This window comes from Tinamus guttatus, unplaced genomic scaffold, assembly GCF_059628265.1.
Source record: "Tinamus guttatus ecotype Peru unplaced genomic scaffold, ASM5962826v1 Tinamus_guttatus_pri_ptg000213l, whole genome shotgun sequence".
Classification (NCBI taxonomy): domain Eukaryota; kingdom Metazoa; phylum Chordata; class Aves; order Tinamiformes; family Tinamidae; genus Tinamus; species Tinamus guttatus.
Genome location: NW_028288747.1, coordinates 4,081,154 through 4,091,292, shown reverse-complemented (window position 1 = coordinate 4,091,292; position 10,139 = coordinate 4,081,154). Strand labels below are relative to the sequence as shown.

General features: G+C 42.2%; 1 protein-coding gene across 1 annotated transcript; it reads left to right on the top strand.

The window, feature by feature from the left end:
- Positions 1 to 1,744: 1,744 nt before the first annotated feature.
- On the top strand, positions 1,745 to 9,820 carry CASP3 (caspase 3). The gene is made up of 7 exons (XM_088524632.1): positions 1,745 to 1,774; positions 4,828 to 4,920; positions 6,120 to 6,244; positions 6,654 to 6,782; positions 8,138 to 8,313; positions 8,791 to 8,908; positions 9,483 to 9,820. Exons 2-7 carry the CDS (start codon positions 4,847 to 4,849, stop codon positions 9,707 to 9,709), a joined length of 849 nt encoding a protein of 282 aa, XP_088380758.1. The 5' UTR covers positions 1,745 to 1,774; positions 4,828 to 4,846; the 3' UTR covers positions 9,710 to 9,820.
- The last annotated feature ends 319 nt before the right edge of the window (positions 9,821 to 10,139 follow it).

Genomic DNA, 10,139 nt, shown 5'->3' with positions numbered 1-10,139 from the left:
GCTGAATCTTTGGTTTCATTTTGATATTGTTGGCTTTGCTGTAAATTAACTCAGTGGTTAAATTAACTCTATGATGCTCAGAAGCACCATAGAGATGTGCTGCCTCAGCACCGTCCACAAGGTGACAGCTAAAGAGATACTCCATAATTCGACACTCATTTTAAGATTATTGTTTAGATTATTTAGTTGTTTTTTTTTCAGAAATTCACTTTCTACAGGGGTATTTGAATCTGAGTAAACTTCTTGTTTTGGTCCATGGATTCTCAACAATCTCAGGTCTCTTCCAACTTCAGCTCCTATACCAAAGACACCCAACATAGCCCATCTACTTAGAGTATGTCCATTTGGCCGCCGTAGGCTAGTAAACCTTTGTAGTTTTACAGGAAAAATCTGACTCAGTTCTCATCAGTTCTTTCGCACTAGAAGGAAGTAGGAATTCCCATCAGGGATAATTATTTGCATTCTGCTTGCCAGAATTTTGTCACTCATGTGTTTAGACTGGATATGAAGATACTCAGAAAAGGCTTGTCCTGGGATATAAACTCTGCATTTCATTCTCCCCTTCCATGAAAGGCTCTCAAAAAGCAGGCAAGTGCCGATTGGAAAATTTAGCCTCTAATCCTGAACTTTACTCTGCTTTTTGCTTCTAAAGGTCAACATACAAACGTGAAAGCAAACAGCTCGCCCTCAAGTCCGCAAGGCAGCAGCAACTAGCCCTCCTACAGCGACTGCACGAGTGCGTGGTGGGGCGTTCAGCTGCTAGCGAATACGCATTCGGACCACATCCATCGCTGCACTGTGCCGTTTCTGAGCTGACACCACCCAGCAATGCAAGATAAAATCCACTGTAAACAAAACATCCGCTCTGCTCTGGCTGCATGCTCCTGGATTTCTTTGGATCTCTTAAAATTCCATAGGAACTTAAGGAAAAATTTCTTAACAGTGAGGGTGCCAGAGCACTGGAACAGGCTGCCCAGAGAGGTTGTGGAGTCTCCTTCTCTGGAGATCTTCCAAACCCGCTTGGACGCAGTCCTGTGCCACGTGCTCTAGGTGACCCTGCGTGTGCAGGGGGTTGGACTAGATGATCTCTAGAGGTCCCTTCCAACCCTAAGCATTCTATGATTCTATGAAAGCAGCCAGGTGTCCCCTCATGTGCTAACCCTCCCTCGCAACTTGTTTAGAAACAAAATGAACCGCCCGCCTGGACTGTCAGGGATGCATTAATGTTTTGGGGCACACAGAAACAGCGAAGCCAGGCGTGTATCTGAGCTGTGCCCATTCGGGCACCCACAGGGAACATTTCCCCGCCGCCCGAGCTGGGAATAACCGCGTTTGACGGCGAGGCCCAGCCGGCACGGCATGGCCTCCGTGGGGCAGCCGCGGGCTGCAGCCTTACCGAGGGAGACGGAAAAACACCGGGCAGCTCCGCCGCCGCCCCTGCCACTCGAACGCGCCGCCGTTGGGCTGCTCGCGCGGCCGTTGGCGCTCAAACGCGCCGCCGTCGGGCCGCGCTGCCGTTGGCGTTCAAACGCGCCGCCGTTGGGCTGCTCGCGCGGCCGTTGGCGCTCAAACGCGCCGCCGTTGGGCTGCTCGCGCGGCCGTTGGCGTTCAAACGCGCCGCCGTTGGGCCGCGCGCGCTCCCGCCGCTGGGCCGCTCCCCCGCGCGGGGCGGGGCCGCCCGCACAAAAGGGCCGGGCCGCGGCCGGTTCTGCCCGCGCCGCTGCGTCCCGCTGGAGGCCGCGCTGCAGCCCGCGCCGCACGGGGAGAGGAGCCGGTGGGTCCGGGGGGCGGTGGCCGCAGGGGGCCGCGCCCCGGGGCAGGAGCGGGAGGAAGCGGCGGCGGCGGCGGCCGCAGCAGCGCGGTGAGAGGGCGGCCCGGCCCGGCCGGCCCCTTCCGCTGGGGGCGCAGCCCCGGCGGGGCCGCGGCCCCGGGGCGGGGGAACGGCGAGGTGTGGGGGGCAGAGGAGCCGTGGAGCTCTTGGCGCGCTCCAGGGACGGGAAAGCGCTGGGTTTCGGCTGCTGCGCTTTTGTTTGCGTTTTCTTTTGTTTGTTCGTTCTTGCTATCTTTTGTTTGCTTTGTTTTTCTTTTCCTTCTTCCTTCAGAAGGCTGCATGTTGGCGTTTGTCCATTTGAATATTGGGAAAGCTTCCTAAATTAAAAACAAGCAAACAAAACCCACTTTCCAGTGTGCCCGGCTGTCCGGAGCGCTGGGCTGCGCGGCCGCCCCGGGGCTCGGCGGTGCGGGGAGCCCGGCCCGCAGCCGCGGGTTCCTCCTGCGCGGAAGCCGCCGTCCGCGGCCTTCGCAGGGCGCTGCTCTCCCTGCCCGAGGTGCCGCGTCCCCCGCTGCGCTGACGGCCGGCGCGGAGGAGCCTCCGGGTGTCTCCCCGCGCCTGGTAGGCAGGCTCGGAAATGCGCATCCTACCTCTCCAGCCAGCTCCTTGAGGTTGTTGTCTGCGCTGGTGGTGTGGTAATGGGTGTAGATGGGCGAGTAAGCACGGGCCCCCCGACCTGGGGGTAAATTCAGTGTGCTGGTTAAGGAAAACGTCGCTTGTCTCCGGAAGAGCAGCGAGCTGGCTGGGTGCGAGTGCTTTCCTGCACCAGGGGCTGTGTGAAGTGCTGTCCCTGTGTAGCATGCCCCCACTGGCAAAAGCAGGATTTAGTGCAGGCATAGTGCCACACAGCGTGTATTTAATTACTTTTTGTTTTTATATATATATATATATATATATATATATATATATAGCAATCTCATAGTTTTGCTTCCGCTACTATCTAATTATGAATAAAACTATGTAGTATAAAAATATTTATTTTCTGCGTCTGCGTTGGCACCGTGGTGTGCCTTACACGTGCACATAACAAAGCTGCCTTGGATGTTTGCCATCTTATCTCTCAAGCAAGCGAGATGGCAAACCGTGCCCTTTTGCGCCCTTTGTAGCTGTTTTATGAGCCTGGGTTCTGTTTTGGACGTGTGTTTAGCAGGGCTGTGGTGGCTGCTTGGAGCAGCTGGCCTGTAGTGAGCAGGTGCTCTCCTGACGGCTGTGGTTTGCATGTGCTTCAGGCTACTAGAGATCAGTTATTTGCTTCCTCTTCTGTCTGAGATGCTTTGGTGTTATTTTTATCGTTATATCGTTAACGTGTCTTGTATGGTTCACAATTGAGGCAAATACTGCTTTGAATAAAAAACTTGATGGTTCTTATGACAACAGTGATGATGGGAATTTAATTAGCTCCAGGTGAAATAAAAGACTAGAATGGAATAAATATACTGTTTTATTTATCATTATCCTGTCAAAACAGAAAAACTGGAACAACTGCACTTATATAGGGCAAAATATATTCTTGGTTTTACTGCTATACAAATTGTTAATTGTCTTTCTCAGAGCTTGCTGACAGCTCTAAATTTTGGACTCTTTCAAACAGCTTATTTACTGCTTTTTACTTTCAAGGGTTATAGTAAGGTTATATATTTGTAGTAAGACTGTATATAAACATAATGTGCATAATACTATATGTACATTCTCTATCTCTGCATCACAGGATTTTTAAATAATTGTGTTTTTTACCAAATAAAATGGTGTAAAAAGAGCTCTCAGCCCCCATGGTCCTTACTAGCATGAGATCATCCTCTGCAGGGAAATGTATATTTTGCTTGAGAGTGACCTCACTGCATCATCTAAACTCAGATGAGGCAATTCCTAGCGTGGCTGAAATCAGCTCGGGCAGCGTAGCTGCTATTCTCATATTGGTGTTGTAGGGCAGAAAAAGTATTTTGCCTAGCAACAAGATAGACGCCTCTGTGTGGGTCTTCTGTGCTTTAAAGGAACAGAAGTGAACAGGAGCTTTAAGGGACTCAGTCTACGGAATTTAAAGGTAAATGACAGATTCTATTCTGAAGATGAAGCAAATGTGTCTGTAGATATCTAATGCTGAAACACTGAGGGAGTGGATATTACACCATTTGTTTCTGTAAGCCTCCACATTCTCTGCATCTTGAATGGAGCTTGCCTAAACTGTAGCAATAGGAAGTTTGTCATGACACATCATAATGATGGCATGGCAGATCTTCAGCACCATGGACCTCGTTCCTGCCCTGTGCTATTGTATTTAAACTAAAATATAAGGTATTGTGTTTATTTGATACTTTTTATAATTTTTTTCAGGGATCTTTGTGTGCTGTAAATTTATACGACCTACTTTACAGGTCTGGAATCTTTTTTAAGCAAGATGACTTCTACATTACATCAGTGCTTCAAGATGCAGAGAATAGTATTCAGAGCAACCTTGAACACCATTCAAAGCTGCAAAAATATAATAAGCTTGTCCTGAAGAAATGAGTAAAGAGAAAGTTACAAATACTCCAGCTGGTGCTTCTGATGTGCTAGTAGTAATTATTGTCATGGGAAATGTGTGGTTGTAAGGTGTTTTAGCTAGTGTGCAAGTATGAATTTAACAGGCAATTATATGACTTTGTAAGGTGGCAAATACTTAAATCTATGCAAAGCTGACAACTGTAAGGGTCTCCATCAAATGATTTTTAGTCATTTGCTAACAGTGGCTTGCAGATTTTTTTTAGAGCTGTTCTACTTTAAGATGTTAACTTGGAAAAATATTCATGTGCTTTCCGATATAAGCTGCCTAAGGATTACTCAGAAATGCTGGCTTGTGTGTACCAATACTCATGTTCCTAGGCTAAAAATACTATGTGAAGATACTTGTTCATGTTTTTCTCTATTGTTTCTATGCAAAAATTAAAGGAAACATGACAAAATGTTTCCTTTGTGTGAAAGTGAATAGTCTTTTATTTCTATTTACTTATGTGTTTAAGCTGAAAATTAAGAGCCATAATGATGGATGTAAGAGATGGACAGCAATTGGGGGAAGATGTGGAAGATGCAAAATCTGTTCCTGGTTCCAAAGGGTAAGTGAAGAATTTTGGGGTTTAGGTCTTGAAGGTAATGCCTTGTGGAACCCTGCACTGTGTACTGAAGGTGAGAGTCATCAGTATATATAATTTTTCTGGTTATGGTAAATTTTAAGAATCATAAACTTAAAATAGTGGTTTTTCACTGTCAAAACTGGGAATGTCTACCTTCAAGGTATTAAAAAAGCAAAACACTTGTGGTGAAGTTAGATTGGCCTTAATGGTATTGTCAAGTCACGAGCTCCTCTTGAAAAGGGAAGCCTCTATCTCCTCTTGTGCTAAATGTGCCCAGGCTTCCTTGGGAGATGCTAGAGCTCCCTTGTGCCTGCTGCTTATGTTGACCTGCTGTGGAGTTAGATGTGCAAAACCACTAATGTGGTACTGGATCAAACTATACCCTCCCTGGGAAGTCTTGTTTCTGAAATAATATTCTTTGTTTTAATGAAACTGATTTAAGGGCATTATAAACTTTTCAAATTGTGGTGTGTAATATGACACTGTGGACCACAATTTTAGACCCAGTCACCAGTAAGAAAAGCCTTATTTCAGCATGTATTGACCAGATTAAATTTAAATGACCATTAAGATTGGGAGTGCTGCTGTAGCCAGTGTGCATGGGTAGATGAATTACAGCTGTATATAGTTTTGTCATTTCCTGGTTTTTGCATGTTCACCTATGAAAACTCAGTATTATCATGGCTTTTGGTTAAAAATCAGCTGTAGATTGACCTTCTTGCACCTACTTTTGCTTCCAAGTACATGGATATCAAAAATAATAGTAAAAGATAGATTTTTTGATAGTATAATCATTGGTTTCATTATATTAATATTTATATTCCCCCTGCAGAGATATTATCATTTTCAGACCCAATTCTTCCCCAATTCTTTAAATTTTAAGCCTGTTAAAGTTGTGCAGAAGATTCCTACAAATACAGATGACTTTCTACAAAGCTGTTTCTTATTTGTGTGCATGCAGATTTTACAGGACTTGAAAGCAAAATTTGGGGGCATCACTAGACAAAGCAGATTTACTGGTCATTTTGGCCTCTATGCCAGTGCAGTGTTTAATTAGTCTTAGATCAGCTCTGATCAGTATAATCAGTCCACTGATTTCATAGACCTAACTTCTAGGCAACGAGTAGCAATCTTATTTTCATTGATTTTTGTTGAAAGGACCTTTTTTCTTTCCTGTACAGAAAGAACCTTCCTGTCAGCAGGTCTATGGACTCTGGAATGCTGCCAGACTACAGTTACAAAATGGACTATCCAGAGATGGGAGAATGTGTAATAATAAACAACAAGAACTTCCGCCGAGAGACTGGTATCTCATTCAAATTAAAGTGTTTTAGTTGAAATAAACTGTTTTCACTCATTATTTTTCCAAACTAAGTACACAATTTAATTATGACAGTGATCTAAGATTATGTTTAAATGAGTGCAATTTATTTTGATGTATTTTCAAATATGCAGAGTTTGTTAGGGTATAGTAGTAATGGGAAGAAAAATTGATCTGCAGTGCAATTCTGTCTTTTAGTCATGATTTGTTTGCAAATGAAATCCTTTTCTCTCTGTATCTATATAGCTTGACAGAAAAATAAGTAGCAAATAAATCTCCAAGATGATATGGAGGGAAGGGGGGGAGGGAAGAGTATTCCAGACTGATAACAGGTGTAAGAATTTGACTTACTGCTATCTATATCGTATCAGAACTATGTTTCTTTTTTGTGTAGGAATGTTACCTCGTTCGGGTACAGATGCAGATGCTGCAAGTGTTAGAGAAGTTTTTATGAAGCTGGGATATAAAATCAAGCTTAACAATGATCTGTCATGCAGGGACATCTTTAAACTGCTGAAAAACAGTAAGTAATAAGATCAGTGTGTGTATTAAATGCACAATTATTTCTACATGCGCCTCTTGCCTGCATGCCCTGTCTTCCATATTTCTCTTCAGTGTTTTTTTTACACCTAAATATCTGTGGCTTATTACTAAGGAATAGTAATAAACCAATAAATAAATATTTATAAATAATAAATAAAATAAATGCATATGTGCATTATAGTCTCTATTCATCTTTGTCCATCTTTTGTTCTATAGGATGCTGAGGAAATAGTCATTTTTAAAGATGTGTCCGGGGGGGGAAAAAAGGGATGAAACTTAAATACATATTGACTCTTTTGACCCTCAGACTACTGCAAGTGGTCCAAGCTCTGCAGCTAAAGAAACCTGTCTAATTGGGTAGAGAGGAATGTCTCCTGTGCTTATTGTTGTGACCCAAGAGGAATTTTGATCCAAAGGGTTCTAATTAAGGGACCAAATCAGCAAGTGCATGGTCTGAATTACCCTTGGAAAGAAATAACCTTTATTTTGTCCAGCCTTGTCTTACTGACTAGAAATTTGGTGTTCTGGATAGCTGTAAAACAAACATCATCAGCTCACAGGAGTGTTACCTGTTTCTTCCAGGAACTTTTACATCTTAAGGTTCCCACCCAGAATTTTTCTAGATCCCTTCTTTTAAATTGAATGCCTTTGTTTCTTCTCATATTCTGAAAAGAAACATCTTGGTCCTCAAGTATAGTCTCCACCAGCCTTGATAGTAAAAGAGGACATAGAGTATCTATTCTATGCCCTTTGTGCACACCAGGTTAAAAGAAACGGGGGAAAGAAAATCTTAGAAAACCCAGAGTGAGCCAGAGAAAAGTCTTTCTATGGGTAGAAAGAGACATAATGTTAATATCCATATTCCTGCAGCAGGAGCAGTACTCACGTTACATTTGTTTGCAATGTAATACCAGCACTTGCAATGCCTCTCCACCTAAAAAGGCAAGACTTACATATCCTTTCCCAAAATATATACTTCCCCATGGGTCTCTCCAGATCTGGAGAGTGACCTTTGAGAGCAAGGGGTTCCATTTTAACTTTGAAAATCTGTGCAGAATCAGTATGGCCACCTGCTCATCTCCTGATGATGTTTGTGGCCAATTCTGTGGCCATGTGTTAGGATGGGTAGGTTTGGCCTCTAATCTGGGCATTTCTGTGCTCAACCTGCGGAGGTAAAGTGGGTTGGTTTCTTTCATTCAGAAGTGAAAACTGATCCTGGGTTTCCAGGCTTGTGAGTAATTATGAAGTCAAGGAGTTCTGTTACACTGGGAGTACCAAATGTTTGGAGATTTGGAGGGAAGGCAAGAAATTAAGATAATTCTCTCTCCTTTCAAGTTTCTGAAGAAGACCACAGCAAGCGAAGCAGCTTTGTCTGTGTATTACTAAGCCACGGTGACGAAGGGCTCATCTATGGTACAGATGGTCCTCTTGAACTGAAAGCACTAACCACCCTTTTCAGAGGTGACAAATGCAAGAGTTTGGCAGGAAAACCCAAACTTTTCTTCATTCAGGTGATGTACAACTGAACAGTGATCTTCACATAATCTAAATAATTCAAAAATGTGTGTTTCCTACTAATTATCAATCCAAAACCAATAAGTATTCTTAACTGATTCAAACTGAATTAGTTTCAGAGTAAGATTATCTTCAGCATTGTAAGTGGCAGTCTGGTTTATTTTGGCAGTATTTGTAAAAATTCAGGTTACTTAATCTATAGAATTAAGGTACTGTCAAATCTTTCCAAACACTAACCAATATTTTAATGAGTTTCTGGATGTACCTTTGAGTTAACTACTTTAATCAAAGGGGGTAATTCATTTAAATGAACACTAGTTGCTTCTCAAACTAATGAAAACATATGTATGAATTCTTACTATTTTTGAAGGTTTTAATTGAAGTCAATTTTAAAATTGAAATAATCAGTGTATGGATGGCTACTGCTGCCTTAATTTCTCACTTCTGTTTTATTCTCCCTTCCCACCAAATAGGCTTGTAGAGGGACAGAATTAGATTCAGGTATTGAGACAGACAGTGGACCAGATGAACCAATGTGTCAAAAAATACCTGTGGAAGCAGACTTCCTATATGCTTATTCTACTGCTCCAGGTGAGACTTGCAAAGAAAATGTTTATTGCTGAAAGTATTCATATAGTCAGCTGATACTGGTATTGCAAATGACAAATTAACAGTTGTGTCTGAGCACCCTTTAGTGGAAGATTACTTCATTTGTTATTGTTCAGGGAAATAAGAATTTTCATTCCTCCATCTTTATTCCTGGTTTGATTTCCTTTTGAGGTAGGTGCTATTCTTATTTCCTACTAAAAATTTATATAATATAGAAGGTATATCTTCCTAGTGAGAAAGGGTTTGTGTGTGTGTATGTAAATAGATATATATGCATGTTATCACCTCTCCTTATACTATAATGAAATTTTCTTTAATTCTTCAGCTACTTAGTTTTCTTGGATTAGGAGGGATGTGAGGATTAGAAGTCTTTTTTCTTAGAATTTGAAGAAATCATCAAATCTAGACTTTTAGTTAGCGGTTTCTGGATATGTTTTTAAAAAGCAGAGAAAACCCCCTTTCATTACTATTGGAAACAATATAGTGTTTCTCTAATCCTTGTCTTGTGTCAAAGGATGCTGCTTTCTGACTGATTTGATGCATCTCTCCTCCATAGGCTATTACTCCTGGAGAAACTCAGCCGAAGGCTCCTGGTTTATTCAGTCACTTTGTAGGATGCTGAGGGAACATGCAGGGAAACTTGAACTCATGCAGATTCTAACGCGAGTAAATCGCAGAGTGGCAGAATATGAATCCTGCTCAAACCGGCAAGATTTCAATGCAAAGAAGCAGATTCCGTGCATTGTTTCGATGCTCACCAAAGAGTTTTATTTCCCTTGCTAAAAAAACCCTGCACCTTGTGATTTTTTTTGTTTATGATTTTTTTAATCTAATTTATATACAATGTTAGTACAGAATACCACTTTTGAAATTACTGTTCACTACTGTGTGTAGCATAGAGGAGCTATCAGTTTCATGTGTCTTATTAGGAGTATAGCTCGTTGTATCAGAAATTGAAAATTAAATAGCTAAAGCACTGGCAAATTTGTAAGCAGAGCAATTTTCACAGAGAAATTGAGAAGACTGAAGAAAGATAACATATCGCTTCTGATTTGGTGCTACATTTCCCTTTACTGAAAGGGCTGAGGAAAGATATAAAACCAAGCTGTTTACAAAAAATTCTTTATAGTAGGGAAGAAGATCAAGGAATATGCTATGTACTTACTAATGATGATATGTTAGTAGTGTCTTTGCACATTTCTTAAACTTGTGG